This window comes from Electrophorus electricus, chromosome 14, assembly GCF_041902795.1.
Source record: "Electrophorus electricus isolate QZ-2024a chromosome 14, ASM4190279v1, whole genome shotgun sequence".
In the NCBI taxonomy this organism is placed as follows: domain Eukaryota; kingdom Metazoa; phylum Chordata; class Actinopteri; order Gymnotiformes; family Gymnotidae; genus Electrophorus; species Electrophorus electricus.
This window is the reverse complement of record NC_137510.1, coordinates 18,031,941-18,047,484: the sequence shown is the minus strand read 5'-3', so window position 1 is coordinate 18,047,484 and position 15,544 is coordinate 18,031,941. Positions and strand designations below refer to the sequence as shown.

Sequence of the window (15,544 nt, the reverse complement as noted above, 5' to 3'; positions counted from 1 at the left end):
ATTAGCTTGTAGGTGTTTTTGAAACACAATAACAATGGCACCAAAGTAGTCAGTATCCCTAAAAATTCTCCAAATCTATCCATCCAACTTTGTTCCAAATGTAAAACTTCTGGCTATTCTCATAGTAGTTCTTACAAAATAACCACATATTTTTTGAAAAAACAAATTATGCTGTTTTACAGCTCAAATTGCAAATACATTTGACAAAAAAAGAAAAAAAAAGTGATAACTGCTTGACGGAAGTTTTTTTTCTTTCTCCGTTTTAAATACACAGAGACATATCCATATTTTGGCTGTTTTTAATAGGCAGGTTGCTACAACTGCATCAAAAAGATATTTTGTAGAATATATTTTCATGCAATAAAATATCACAAGATGTGTAATATCTGAAGAACTGCTGAAGAAGATAGAACTTGGCTAGCTAGAAAATCTCAAACACCAAGAGGTCAGCTCTTAGGGGTGGTTCCACCATCACACATCCATGTTTTGATATGTAGACCAGTGTAGGTGTGAGACCGAAGCTATGTCTTTAACTCCTTGGCAATGCTGTCTTACTTATGGGTTAAACTGATCAGTCACCTTAGCTGGTCCATTACATCTTAGTCACATCTCTGCCTATTCTTCTGAACCAAAGGCTCTAATAAAACTGTCCTAATTAAGAAAATAGAATATGAATTACAAGTCCTCTATATCGGAACCATTACATTACTGACACAGGAAAATGATGTCACAACTGAGAGGGAAAAAAGCACTGCAAGCAGTGCAAATAAAATTGTACTGGGAAATAGGATTTCTGTTGTCTCTCATCCCTTTGAATTTTCTCTGCTACATCAGTGTCCAGTTGCATCCTTTGAACAATTTCAAGACAGAAACTTTGTCAGAGTCTGAAATGTAAAATCTAAAATTACTCCATGTAATTCAGTGTAATATCAGTGACAGGGCCCATCATTCAATTAGGCAAAGAGAAAACACTGAAAAGAACACTCAAAGTTGTGACCCTATCACTTAACCTTTGACAGGAACCTAAAACACACAGTCCTTTTTATTTGTTCTGTCCAATTCTTTAGTAAAATATTGTAACCATAGAAAATGTCATAATGTAAAGCTCATAAATCCTCATGATGACTTAAAAGTTTTAAAAGGCATATAAGATTGGTCTACAATATAAAGAGTTGTGTTCAGTAACAAATGTGTATACAAAATGCAAATGGAAGCAAATAAGAAAAATAAGTGTCAGGCTTTAAAAATGTATTTTAATTTATCCACTAATTACATTGCATTGCATTATAATAAGTAACTGCATATCACTTAACCAAGCCAAGGCATCAAAAGCTATTAATTTGTATACAAATCAAACATAACTATAAATGGTCATTTATATCTCAAACATGCTGTTGGTTTGGTCCCATTTGTTTGTGTTGCCATTCACCATTTGATCTAGTGAATATCAGTGCTGCATTCAGGGTCAAAAGCAAGTATATATAATGCTATGAACAGTCCAGTTTTATGTTTGCAGTCTGGCTACTAGGTTCTTGATGGATAGAAGAATATCAAACTCTCACAGACTGTGGAAGGTAAATGGTGTGCCATATGAAAAGAGGTGCAGTCAAACACTGGCGTGCTCTTTTATAGGGGATCCTTTTTTTACCACTTATTATATGATTAAAGATATAACATTACAGAGATTTATGATATGAAATAAGTCATATCCAATCCATACCTAACTGAATGATGTCCAGTAATACAAAAGAAAAAAGTATTCTCACCTTTTATCCTCAGTGATTGTACAGTTATGTGCAAAATAATAGCAGTCCAACATCACTAATGTATTTAATGACTGATTTTGGCAGAAAAGATAAATACAACATGGGAAAAAAATTCATAACTAGGTGTAGCCGAGTAATGGGCAACCAACAGAATCAGTCATGACATGTGTGCTGCTAATTGGGTGTAACTGACTCATTTAATGAAAGGGGGGTGTGTTCAAATTAATTGCAGTATAGAGTTCAGTTAGTGAGGTCATTCATTCTATGAAGAAACAGGTGTCATTTATGGCCCTTATTTAAAGAAAGAGGGCAGCAAATGTTGCACCTGCTGGTTTTAGTCCTTGCTCAGTGAGTAAAATGGGTCTTTCCAGACATTGTACTGAAGGAGAAAGAACTTTGATCAAGAAGTTGATTTGGAGAAGGGAAAACAAAGAAGTTCAGAAAATAATTGGCTGCTAAGCTAAAATGATCTCAAATGCTTTACAATTGGCAAATTGCTCGGCTGGCAAAACCTGAAACACGTGGTAGGAAAAGAAATACTACCATCCGCGTCGATCATAGAATAACAAAAATGCCAAAGAAGAATCCAATGATCAGCTCCAGGGAAATCAAAGATCTTCAGTTACCTGTGAGTACCGCAACAATCAGAAGACGCCTATGTGAAGCCAAACTATTTGCAAGAAACCCTTGTAAAGTACGACTGCTAAAAAAAGATTTGTTGAAAAGGTTACAGTTTGCCAAAGAACACACTGACTGGCCTAAAGAGAAGTGGCGCAACATTCTATGGACAGATGAGAGCAAGATTGTTCTGATTGGGTCTAAAGGCCACAGACAGTTTGTGAGACAACCCATAAACACTGAATTCAAGCCACAGTACACTGTGAAGACTGTAAAACATGGAGGTGCAAGTGTAATGGTTCGGGGATGTTTCTCATACTTTGGAGTCGGACCCATTTATCACATACCAGGCACCATGGACCAGTTTGAATATATTAAAAGACTGGAAGAGGTCATATTGCCTTATGCTGAAGAAGAAATGCCCTTGAAATTAGTGTTTCAGCAGGACAACAACCCCAAACACACCAGGAAGCGGGCAACATCATGGTTCCAGACAAACAAGATTGATGTTATGAAGTGGCCAGCCCAATCCCCAGACCTCCATCCTATCGAAAATTTGTGGAGTGACATCAAAAATGTTGTTTTTGATACGAAACCCAAGAATGCAGAAGAACTGTGGAATGTAGTCCAGTCAGAATATCTGTTCACAGCTATCAGATGTTAGTTGACTCCATGCCACACATGTAAAGCAGTTATCTGAAATAAAGGTTCTACAACTAAATATTAGTCCAGTGATCAACAGAAAAGCTAAATCTGTAAACAACTTTGCTTATACTGTAAATATTCAGAGTTTGTAAATGAAGACATTGCTATTTTTTTGAACAGCCCATTATTATTTTTTCCTCATTTTCAGTTTAAAATTGATATTTCATTCATGTTTTCATTTGGAATTGAATGTGCAGTGCTCCCAGTGCCTTTGTGCATATGGAAATAAATGCTATTCTGAGGATTGAACCTTTTCTCAGTTGTTTTAAACACACTGCTATTATTTTGCACATAACTGTACATGGTGATATAAAATGGAATATTTAGGATTTTCAGTGAGGAATCAGCACAAATAGAATTATGTACTCCAGGACTAGAATTATTTATCTATTTAAATTGATCTGGCTACACAAACATTACCTGAAATTGTTTTCATTCTACTGTTTCATGTTTTTCAGGAGGAAATATAAGAAGACATCACAGAGGTAAGACTGCAGTGATCATGATGTCGCTGGACAAAAAGTGTTGTCAAAATTAAGACAATGTTTAAGACCTTTAGCTAAGAAAGTTTTGTAAAAATCAAGCAAGCTTTCTAGCAATTATATATATTTCTTGTACATCATCCAGCAGAGAAATCATCCGTTTGTTATTTTGTATCTATCGGAGGTGATTTTCTGGATTTGACTTGAACATAAGTGTGGTGTATTGTAATTGGAGTTACAGAATTAAAAGGGGCCCAAGGTTTGTAATCAGTGCCTATTAAAAGAGTCTATGAGTGTAGTATTCCCAGAATTTTAACACTCTTTCATTAGTAAGAGTGGATGTAGTTCTTTAGTGTATAAGCATAGTAGGGTGGTTTCACCCTCACAAGTCGATCTAGGCTTTTACCATCATGTGTGTTTTGATGTAAGGGAATGTATTTGATTGTGTGTGTGTGTGTGTGTGTGTGTGTGTTTGTGTGTGTGTGTGTACATGAATGTGTGACACTGAGTATGGGTGTCTATGGTGATACAATGGAATGCCTGGCACACAGGAAGGTAAGGGGCTAAAGGATAGCAGTAGGATTATTAGCCGAGCTGATATCCCTACCACGTCATCGCTGACCTTGGTGGCTTGTCAATCTTATAACAAGTAAAATATATTCACACGCACCTATGCACTCCCACAGGCTACACAATGGGGTAAAAAAACCTTTAAAATCCCTTGCTGACATAAACCAGAAGTAAACCAACGGAAGTACTCTGACCACAGCTGAATGCAATCCAGCCCGCTAGCTGACACACAGACATAAACAGCCTGCAGCAGCTTGTGCCTTTCCTGTCCTTCTTACTGTGTCATGGCTTACGGGTGGGTGTGTGGGTGTGTGTGTGTGCTTCAGCTTGATGAAGGGGGTTTGACAAGTTGGTAGAGGATACGAAAGTGTGTGTACGTGTATCTTTTTGTATATTTGTGTTGAGTAAGTGGATGGGGTACGTTCCTAGAATATGTGCAGATAAGGACCAATAAATGTGCAGATGCTAATAGTTGTAGGTTACAGACATAATGCACAATTGGCATGTAAACTAAAGTTCTTGTTTTATGAATTAAAATGAAGCATTATTTTGTTCCTCCAAAATGTACATCCAAGAAGAATCCTAATAAAATAAAGCTTCCCCCACTTGCCTTTGTGCAGAGTGCTGTCTAAAAGAACAGGAAAAGAAATAGATGTGAGCATAAGAATAAGTCTGATGAATGATTGTTTAACTGCAAGTATATGTACGCATCTGCTCTCAGGAGAGCTGTTTCATTACACGCATTTATTACCAGCAGTCGACTTCATATGAGCTTCTATCGTGTTCTTACTCCTGTAACCTCCTTTTATCGAAACACAGACCCCCAGGGAAGAGCCAGGCCATTCTTTCCTCTATGTAGATTCTTATACATAACCACTAAGATCCAGCCCTCCCAGTTTATAGTATTGACCAGTGCTGATTCTGTTTAAATCTAGGCTAATTCTCTCTAATGTAGTTACAATGGACCAAATAAGACATTCCATGAACTACAGCACTGACCTACAGAATGATGACTCATATACTGCCAGATGACTGTTACAGGTTCATCTGCAATCAGCGTAGCATGCAGATGGGAAGGTTCTCAGAAATGAAGAGACAGAGAGAGAGCTCCAATTGAATCTCAGTCAACTGCGAGATGGAATCAGGACTGTAGCTAAAGCATGGAAGTGTGTTGCTAGGCTCCTATTGAATCTAAAGTAATCAAGTTTTTTTTGTGTGTGTGTGAGAGACCTTGAAAAAATTTCCTTTGCATCTAATTTTTGTTTTTCATCAGTCAAACTCTCATTAGATTTTTGAAGTGTGCTGTAATCTGCAGTCTCTTACTGAAGCTTTAACTGAAGAGAATAATCACAGAAAAGTTTCCAGAATGTTAATTAATTGTGGCAATTTTTGTTTCTGAACATTAATCATACCTTGCCAGTATTTATGGGGTAAAACATTTTTTCTAATACAACCTCAATGAGTGCAGATACCGCACACTGATTATTACCATTTCTATTTAAATCAATTGCTTTATGTAATTTAATTTTTTTCCCTTTTATTTTGCAAAAATCATTCCTGTGTTGTTAAATCTTAGTATGTAGTAAGCTTTATTATTAATACTAATTTATTGTACATTTCTTTAAAGCTGTATGAATGCTTTACAAATAAACTTGCTGAGCCTTACCTTGATAGGTCTTAGCAAGCCCAGATTAAGCCTGCCTTTTGCATTTAAGTTTGCACCTAAAATCATTATCTAGTCTAAGATCTAGTCTAAGGTTTCTTGCTTGCCAGACCATTTGTCTTTTTTTACATAGCTTGTTGCTTGGTATTTTATTCATGAAGGGAAAAAAAATAAAAATCTTGTTTTCCAGCAGTACATGCCAGTGTGTCCATCCCTCTCGGCTGGCAATGTAAGTTGTCCTGCTCTGATTTAGTCCAGACAGATTCATGCTAAACAGAATCATTGCCTGCAAAAGCAGTCTTTCCTATGAGGGCTTAACCGAGTTCTTCAAAGCAAGGATGTGGTAATGTCCACTCTGCTAATATGACCCTATGGGACTGTGTGTTTTTCTTCTTCAGTGCTGCCTGTTTGCTTCTTTCTGTGCTAAAGATAATCTAGGCAATATCTAACACTGTACTGCGATATGCAAAATGGCTGACATGTTTTCTTAGGCATTGTGAGGTGTTTTTACAGGCCACTGTTTATTTTTGTTCAGGCACTTTTAAGACTAAGATATGGTTATTTGTCCTGGTATTGTTATTATTCTATTAGAGTGATTGAAATTTGTTCTTGATTGTTTTTGGATTTTACTGTTCATTGTATTTAATAGGAACTTAAGCAATCTATCATATAAAGATATTTAGAATTAATTAGTGTAAATTAATTTGTTCCATAGTCCTTTGAATTAGAATGTATTGGAAGTACACTTTTCTTTTCTAGTGCCATTAACTGCTAGGTTCAGTTCTACAGTAGATCTTTTTTTTTAAAACCTTATTTAAGCATAGATGAATAAGGGTGTCTCATTTAAGATGAAAAGATCCATTCCCTTAAGGTGAAAGATTCTGGATGCTGCCTGAATGTAGAGGTTGTCCTGCTTCTCTGTTTGAAATTAGTCTTGAGATACAAAGTGTAGCTGACATGAATGAAAAACTATGATACTGCATAGACCTGTTGGCTTGTATGAAGTGAATATTCATTCATTCATTCATTCATTCATCCATCTAAAATCACTTGATCCAGTTCAGGGTCAAGAGGGCCTGAGGCTATCCTAGCAGGGCACAAGTCAAGAGCCAGCACGAGACAAGGAACCAGTCCAGAACAGGGCACACAAGCAGACACCCACACATTCAAGTTTTACCTAAGAATGTTTACATGAAAGAGAGTAAACAGGAAATAAAGAGAAAAATAATGGAGAAATAACTGTGCTTCATGTGTAATACATTCAAACTGCATTTTAGCAAAAACTAGTCTGAAAATGTCTGAGGCAAATGTCTTTAAATTGATGAGTCAATGCTAGAGCTACATCACTGTTTTCTTTCTTCTTGATTTTTCTTCAGTTCACAACTAGACATTTATCAATATTACATTATATGTAGGACCTTTCTCTAAGTATTGGAGAAACCACATACTAATCAATGCTGCATGGTTTCTAATTGTACTTGGTGTGTTCAGGGTTTCAGGTGTCACCCTAGTACCGATGTTTTTACATAACTCTTGACCCAAACTCATTTTCAGACTATTGAGAAACAGCTCACAGAGTGCATGGAGGTTTTAATGGGCATCAGTGTGGCCTTTTCTGGTAATCTAATTAGGGCTGGCTGCCCAGTCGGAAACAGCTCATCTCCAGACAGCCATTCCGGACGGTTGGCCCCTGTTGCTGGCTCAATCTGTTTTGCGCACATGGACTTAAGCATCAAATTTATTATGCCAACAGCACGCTGTCCAGATGGGTTTTGTTTATACTTTCTTTTCAGTTTTATTCTCTCATTTACTTCTTTCTCCTATCTTTTTTTTTTTTTTTTCTCAATTTGGTCATGTGCTTTTGGTTTGCCTAATTGTCCAGAACTGACTGGCCCGTGAAAATGGATCTGTCTTCTTCATTCAGCATCATTATTGTTTTGGAGCCATTCTGAGGGAATGCATTTGAGAGCTGTTTGCAATGCCATCTCTCAAATGTGGGGGACAGAAATGTTTAGCAACTGCTGACAAAGAGCAAATTCCTTTCACACATCGCAGTGGATGGCTGCATTTCAGCATTTAGATGATATCGTCACAAAACCCACCTTAGTTAGTGATGCTACTGTACACTTTGCAGGGTGTTTGGTAAGTGGAGCCATTTGAAGTGCTGCCTGAGTGGAGCTTCTGGAGTATCTGCTGCTCTGACCCAGCTTGCCTTGTATTGTCTATGCATTGAATGATTTTAGCCCATTAATTGATCACATCACAGTCCACGAATCACATACTATACTCCTGATAATTAAACAAGATAATTACTCAGGGAAAAAAAAACTGACATACTTACTCATTGATTGCACCTCTTGACACTGCTATCCCTCCCTGGTGAACCTTAGTCTGTGTTGCTTTGTGTGAAATGAATATGAAGCAGAATAATTCAAGCAGCTCCCAAATGGAGGTCCCTGTTGTCGATGTTGTCATTTGGCACACTCCATGCATCATTCCATTCACTGCCTCTGCTTTGCTGCTTTGCTCTACACCACCCATCTTCAAAAGCTAGGGTTCTTCCCCAGGTCTCTCTCATGGCTGCATGTGGGTTGGCGAGGATTAGGCTTGTGGTAATTGCTGAACATAGTGAAGGCGATTGAGAAGAGAATATTCTCTGATCTACCACCCTCTCCACTCTGACTGTGCCTGCAGAAAGAGGCAAGCAGAAATGAGTTGGGTTTTATCTCCTAGTGTAGCAATGCTCCACACCTGGGCCTGAGTTTCAGTGTGACTCCGCAGGTGCTTTTCACACAACACAAAACGCGACAAGAGTGCTGACGAGCTTTCCATTCCTGAAGGTTTCTGCTCGTGTTGCCTCATGTCAAACACATGGTGAGATGCTTCCAGAATCTGCGGTTTACCATGTTGACATTTTAATGCACATGCTCAATGTGAGCCAAAAGATTGCCTAGGGAGAGATACATATGGTGCACATTTGAATGAAAATTGAAATCTGAAATATGAACAGTTCAAAAGTGCTCTGCATTCTGAGAAAATGTATTCCATGTATATTCCATCTGTACTGTATCTAATCAGACCCACAATTGCCTTACTCTTTGACAGGCAAATCTAGAATATTATTTTATGGAGTAATGCATACATGCCATCACAGTGCTTTTGTCGACAATGTTATAAATATACCAAAAGCTTAGTGATTCAGCCTTCATCTGAGTTTATGTGTTCCATCACTGGATAGACAGTTCTGGTGATTTGTTGAAATGCAGCCATCACGCCCTGGCCGACACCTGTCAAAACACTACACCACTCACCAATCACAAACCCGATCACTTCCCTGCTCTCAATCACCAGATTACTGATCATTACACATACATTAACTATCATAACCTTTACCCTGTTTAATCCCCACAGGTGCAGAACTTCAGCGCTTTGCATTAGTGCTGTTTTGGGACTATGCAGAGACAACTTCCACTGTTTGCTGAACTCTTTGCTGCCTCTTTGTTAGCATTCCTATTTTGTTATTCTAAATAAACTCTGTTATCTTTTTCAATACTCATGCCTCGCTCCCTCTTGCAATGTAAAAACATCAAAAGAGGTCGATTGCTGGAATTCTGTTAGACAGTTTGGCCCTTGCAACATCAGAACATGAGCTCAATGCACAGCAGAACTGCAGCATAATGCACAACCCATCACTCCTGCCAGAAACCTCAGGAGTAATATTTTATTAAATATCAGACATTTTCTCACACTAGCAAACACCTTAGAACTATACCTCCTTCTGGTAACATGGTATTGATGGTATTCAACATTGTATTTAATTCTGTCTGAGTAGAAATTTGAGTATTGAGAATAGGACAGTATAATATTAAATATATATACGTATATTAGGTTATTTACAGCATCATTTACAGCTTGACTTACAGCAGTAGCTGTGAAACACTACAGCAGTAGGTGTGAAATACTACTACAACATAACTGCAAACATGTGTTTTCCACATTCTATTATAAGGGTAACTAAAATGTGCAAGTGTTTGTCTTTTGAAACATTCTCTCTCCATTTCTCCTTCTCAAACCAATTCTGCCCTTGATCATTGCTGGGTCATGACACAAAGTGCAGTACAGTGCAAATACACTGTACACTGTGCACTGTGCACAATTATTAGGCAAGTTGTATTTTTGAGGGTTCATTTAATTATTGAACAACTACAGTGCTCTCGGTTAATACAAAATGTTAATAAACCTCAAACCTGAATATTTAAGAAAGTAAAATGGAGATTTTGGCTTTCTTGGGAAAATATCCACTTGTGCATAATTATCAGGCAACTTTTCACATCTTACTAATGTTCATCTGTTAAACTGAATAATAAAAAACAGCTAAAAATTTACAAATAAACATTTCTGACACACACACACACACACATACATATATGCATATATATACACATACACACATATGTAGGTATATATGTATATAGATGTGTGTGTGTGTATATATATATATATATATATATATACACACACACACACACACACATGTATGTATGTATGTATGTGTATATATAAACACACATACATGTATGTGTGTGTGTATATGTATATATAGACACATACATCATACATATATATGTGTGTGTGTGTGTATATACACACATATACATACATACATACATACATACATACATACATACATACACACACCTTAAAAAAATAAAGAAATAAAAAATCAGTGACCAATATAGCCACCCTTCATTTCAATTATAGTCATAAGCCTTCCACTCATGGAGTCTGTCAGTTTCTTAATCTGTTGACAATCAACTTTTGGTGCAGCCTCTCAGACACTGTTCAGAGAGCTGTACTGTTTTCCTTCACCATAAATCTCCCATTGAAGAAGGTCCCAGATGTACTCAATAAGGTTTAGGTCAGGTGACGAAGGGGGCCATGTTATTCTTTCATCTTTAAGGCCTTAACTGGTTAGCCATGCACTGGAGTACTTTGATGCATGTGATGGAGCATTGCCCTGCATAAAAATCATGGTCTTCTTGAAAGATGCATTTTTCCTGTACCACTGCTTGAAGAAAGTGTCTTTTAAAAACTAGCAGCAGGTTTGGAAATTGATTTTCAGTCCATCTTCAACCCCAAAATGTCCAACTAGCTCACCTTTAATAATATCATCCCATAGCAGTACCCTACCTACACCTTACTGGCGTCTGAGTCGAAGCAGAGCCCTGTGCCCATTACTGATCCAGCCACGGGTCCATCCATCTTGTCTGTCAAGAGTCACTCTCGTCTCATCAGTCCATAAAACCATAAAGTCTTGATGTTTCACCTTACATGTCTTGTTCAGTGGTGGTCAATTTTCAGCCTTCCTTACCTTGGACATAACTGAACTGAAACCTTGCACTTCTGGAATATGATAGCACTGGAGGATAAAGAGTTCATGGTTGCTTCACATTTCATTCTACTCAGATCTTTGGCAGTTAACTTTCATCTTTTTTCTCAACATGTTTCTTGCAACCCTGTTGACTATTTGCAACAAAACATTTGATGGTTCTGTGATCATGCCTCAATATCTGCATCCCTCTAGAAGATTTTTTTTTTTTTACAATTTTTGACTTTTCAGAGTCAGTTAAATCTTTTTTTGGCCGTTTTGCCTGAAGCAAAGATGTCTAATAATTATGCACACCTGACATAGGGTGTTGATCTCCATAGGCCACACTCTCCCTCATTACACAAATACACATCACCTGATATGCTTAAATCCAATAAGCACTCAAGTTTATACAGCTTGGAGTTGGAAAATACTCTCTTGCCTAATTGTACACACAGTGTACTTACAGTGCCTGACTGTTGCAGGGAGATGGGGTGGGAGAGGGCACCATGGCTCTCTATTGTGAAGAAAGCAGAAGTTCTGCAATTGGCAGTGGGACTGCAGAGCTGCCGTCCAGCTGGGCTAGATTTGGTTACAGCTCATTGACTGCAAGCAGGACAGCACATCAAGGGCCAAGGTCATGGGAGCGCAGCAGGGACAGCAGGAAAATGCTTTATTTGTGATATCACTGCAACCCCAGAGCCTGCAACTAGAACAACTAGAACTTTTGTTTTTCTGAACAGTCAAACTATGCATCTGTCATAAAAATGACTGAGTCTGTTAAGTGAGAATGTCACTGCATTGAAAAAAAAAAAGTGATCTAAAGTGTAAGTGCTGGTATTTTCTGCTCTATGCAATAAAACAGCTCAGAACTCCCCACCCCCCCGAGTCTATCAACATAACCTGTATTGCCTACCTTTTACATATTAGCCACATAAAGAAACCTGACATATTTTAATTACTAGTATTGCTATTTCAGCAATAAACCTTTTAGAGGTGATAGATTTATTTTGCCTCTCAGTGGAGTCCAGCTGATGCTAACAGTTGAGCACAGCCTACTTTGTCATGTGCTGGCCACTGGGGAAATTATGTCAGTACTAGGGCAATACAACAGGATGTTTATCCCCAATGCAGACCTTTGAACTTGGCCCTGTGCTTGTGAAATGTCATGCTGAAAAGTATTAGTGAATATATTCTTTCTCCACCAGACACCTTTTCAGGTTTTTTTTGTATTCTAAACGTTTAGCCTCTAGTGTTCTTGTTTACTGTCATTTATGTGTTTGTATGTTTTTTGTGCTGTAACCAGTCCAAGGCATCTCCTCCTACACAGAAAAAACACTCAGAGAGAGAGAGAACATCCATTCACAGACACACCCTCCCATAAAACTACCTTCAACCAGAGGGCAAAAGAGTGACTAGCTAACTGATTGGGTCTTATTACTGTAGTTTAACCATGAATCTCTCATTTCTTTTAGGTCTTGTTAAATCTGACACAGACATTTATCTGACTTTGAATGGTTGTTAAGCCAAAGTAAGATAGGCAGAATAATTCTTCTGAGCTTGTTTTAAGACAATGCTGAATCTAAGATACTACAACTACCAACCAGCACTCTTGCTCTCACAATATACCTTCTCATAAAATCATTACTGGTGTTTTTGCCTCAAGATTTGACATGGACTACTTTTTATAAGAAACATGGTCTAGACCTTAGTTAATAATTGAAAGCTTTGGTTAAAGCTATTGACTGACATGAAAGATATTTCTGCTGTTTGGAACAATGGTGAAGTATTCAATGAATTATGGAAGTGAATCAAATGGTCAGTTTTTAATTTTGTTCATTTTTTAGACCACAAAAAAACAACAACACAAAGAAGACCATTTTAAATAATACATACCAACTTCCTTCTGGGTAATAGCAAAGGTCTAAGAAGGGTGAAAAAGAGAACCCTGAATAAAAATCATTGATTCTGCTTTAAGACTCTAATAAAACAAGTGAATTAGATGGATTTATCATTTAGTCCTACAACACATAACTGTGCGACTTTAGGTGCATAGACACGAGTGAGTAACATTACAGTCCGCCATGATAAACTAGCTTTACGTATGCGACTGTTGCATTCACAATCTGTCCCTGGCAGAGGACAGCCTACCTGTCAATCAAGGTGCACAGACCCACCACAAACAATTTATATTACAATAAAACTCTTAGACTATAAACTGAAGTATTAATGTTAATATGTTAACATTCAACATCCCATTAATCCGTATACTTGATGCTAACTAACGCACAGCTAATGCTAGCGTTGAACAATTCCGTTTCTTAATGAATATACTCCACAATTCACCATTTCATTCTACCAGTGAGTATGCTTTACATTCCTAAAAACAATATTTACTTGGACTGAGGGTTTATAGTGAACCAACCTGACATAAGTGGGTTTCCTCAGAGCAGGCCCCATGAAAGCCATCACAGCACCCTCTACAAGGCTTGCTTGTGTCATAAATGCTCATGAGAGTGATGGTTCCTACACTGTTTGTTTTTAAATAATGACCATTAATTGGACCAAAAAAGTGACCATACTTTTGTATCACACATTCACCTACAAAATAGAATGGCTTGACACCCTACATTCTCAATCATATTTCTTGCCAACAACCACTCCAATAAGTTAAAATGTGCATATCCTCTCACATAGTGGTGCTGGACCAAAATAAGGCAACATTCAACGTAAGGCACACACTGGCAGTGGTGTCTACTCCACAAGGGCACAAGGTGACTGGTAATAGCTGTGTTCCCCACAGCCATGGTTTGTTGAAGAGACGGTTGGCCTAATGTGTCAGATCAGCTTTGTGGTTGATCATTTGACCCGATGCGACCTTCTGACAAGATTGTTTCGGTCTTCCAGGAAGGTCCAGGTGTGTTCAGGCTGCTCTTCCTCTGGGTCAGGTGTCTCACCCCCATCTTCCACCTTTGTCTGCTGCTGAATAATCATTAGTCTGGCCAAATCCCTGGGCTACAGGATTGTGTTCTGATTCTGTTTCGTCACCTCTATCCGGTGGTTGTTCTGTTCTGGTCAGTTGCCCTACCAGCATAGGTTTCCTTCCCGCAAAAGCCAAATCTCTCTCCTACAGGCTCTCTCCTTCCCCTCAGGTGTTCAGGTTGCCCAGTCACCTACTGGGGTGCTGTAGGATTTCGATTTTGTTCCCATCATGTCTCTGCTTCACAAACTTCCTCAAGTTGTAAAATGCCTGATCCTCAGCATCTGAGTCAGTCTCAGTCTCCTGTCCTGTTGTGGCTGAATTCTTGACTCCTTAGATTTTTGCCTTTCATCCAAGTTGTTGTGCAACACCCTTTGTTGCTGAAGGAATGTCTGAAGGTAAGTCACTGACGAGATGAAGTGAATTACAATGCAGGACATGAGACTTGGCACTATCTGCCTCAGAAAACACCCTGTACATTGGACTATCTTTGATCTGTTCCTTCACCACATATTGTCTGTTCCCAATAAGATCTTAGCTTCCCAGGCCCCCCTCTCTCACTCATGTTTCACACGAGCACACAGTCCCCAGGTTGTAGTAATACGCCCTTCATGTGTCTGTCGTAATACCTCTTACCATGTGCATTTGACTGTTGGCTGTTTTTTGAAGCAGTCATAGGCTTCCCGCATTCTCTCTGCCCATTTCTTAGCATAGTCTCTTGGTGTCCTCTCTTCCTCTTCAAAAAGCAACACAAATGTAAGATCTATGGTTAAGCAAGGCCAACACCCAAACAGTAAAAGCAAAGGAGAATACATCATAGCCTAATGAAGTGTGCAATTAAATGCATGAACGATCTGAGGGAGATACTCTCTCCAGCTATCCTTTTCAAGGGTAAGGTGGTAAGGTGTTGCCATTGAGTGTCCCACACCACTCACAAGTGTGCGATGAGCTCGTTTTCAAACTCACGACCCTGGTCATGGTGTATTTTGGCCAGGTATCCAAATCTCAGGATGTAATCATTAAAGATCTCTGCTGCAGTCCTTCCAGACTTGTTTCATGTTGTGTAAACCTAAGAATATCTTGTGAAGTGATCTACCACCAAGATGTACTTCTAGCCACCCTTACCAGGTTCTAAATGTAAATAGTCAATAGACACTAGTTCAAGAAGGGAGCTGGTCATTATGCTACCCCTGGGAGCATGCAAATATGTTACTGGTTTCTTTTGCAGGATCAGGCGTTTGTAGTGGGTGGGTAAGACTGTTTTGTTTTGGTGAGAATACGGTACAGTAGCCCGATTTTTCCTGCAATTTTCCCCACTCATGCATCATTTTCCTCACAGGTCCACTTGCATTACCTCTCATCTCTTTGAGAGCTACATTGTTTTATTCAATT

General features: G+C 38.5%; 1 protein-coding gene and 1 long non-coding RNA gene across 8 annotated transcripts in view; one reads left to right on the top strand and one right to left on the bottom strand.

The window, feature by feature from the left end:
* The window catches only part of pde1ca (phosphodiesterase 1C, calmodulin-dependent a), an 83,160-nt gene that overhangs the window by 34,571 nt on the left and 33,045 nt on the right, over positions 1–15,544 (top strand). For 2 of the 6 annotated variants that reach the window (XM_081695819.1, XM_035530872.2), the window contains exon 2: positions 3,548–3,574. The exons of the other annotated variants lie outside the window; for them this stretch is intronic. In XM_081695819.1, coding sequence (XP_081551945.1) covers positions 3,548–3,574 — 27 coding nt within the window. The remainder of the gene's footprint in view (positions 1–3,547; positions 3,575–15,544) is intronic. 6 annotated transcript variants of the gene reach the window in all.
* Positions 1–15,544, bottom strand: part of LOC113580940 (uncharacterized) — a 40,178-nt gene that overhangs the window by 20,638 nt on the left and 3,996 nt on the right. Inside the window, exons 2-4 of one of the 2 annotated variants that reach the window (XR_014116823.1) lie at positions 13,069–13,096; positions 8,146–8,492; positions 7,907–8,026 (exon numbers count right to left, since the gene is read on the bottom strand). This is a non-coding gene — a long non-coding RNA (uncharacterized LOC113580940). The remainder of the gene's footprint in view (positions 1–7,906; positions 8,027–8,145; positions 8,493–13,068; positions 13,097–15,544) is intronic. The other variant, XR_003411016.3, reaches the window with a different exon arrangement.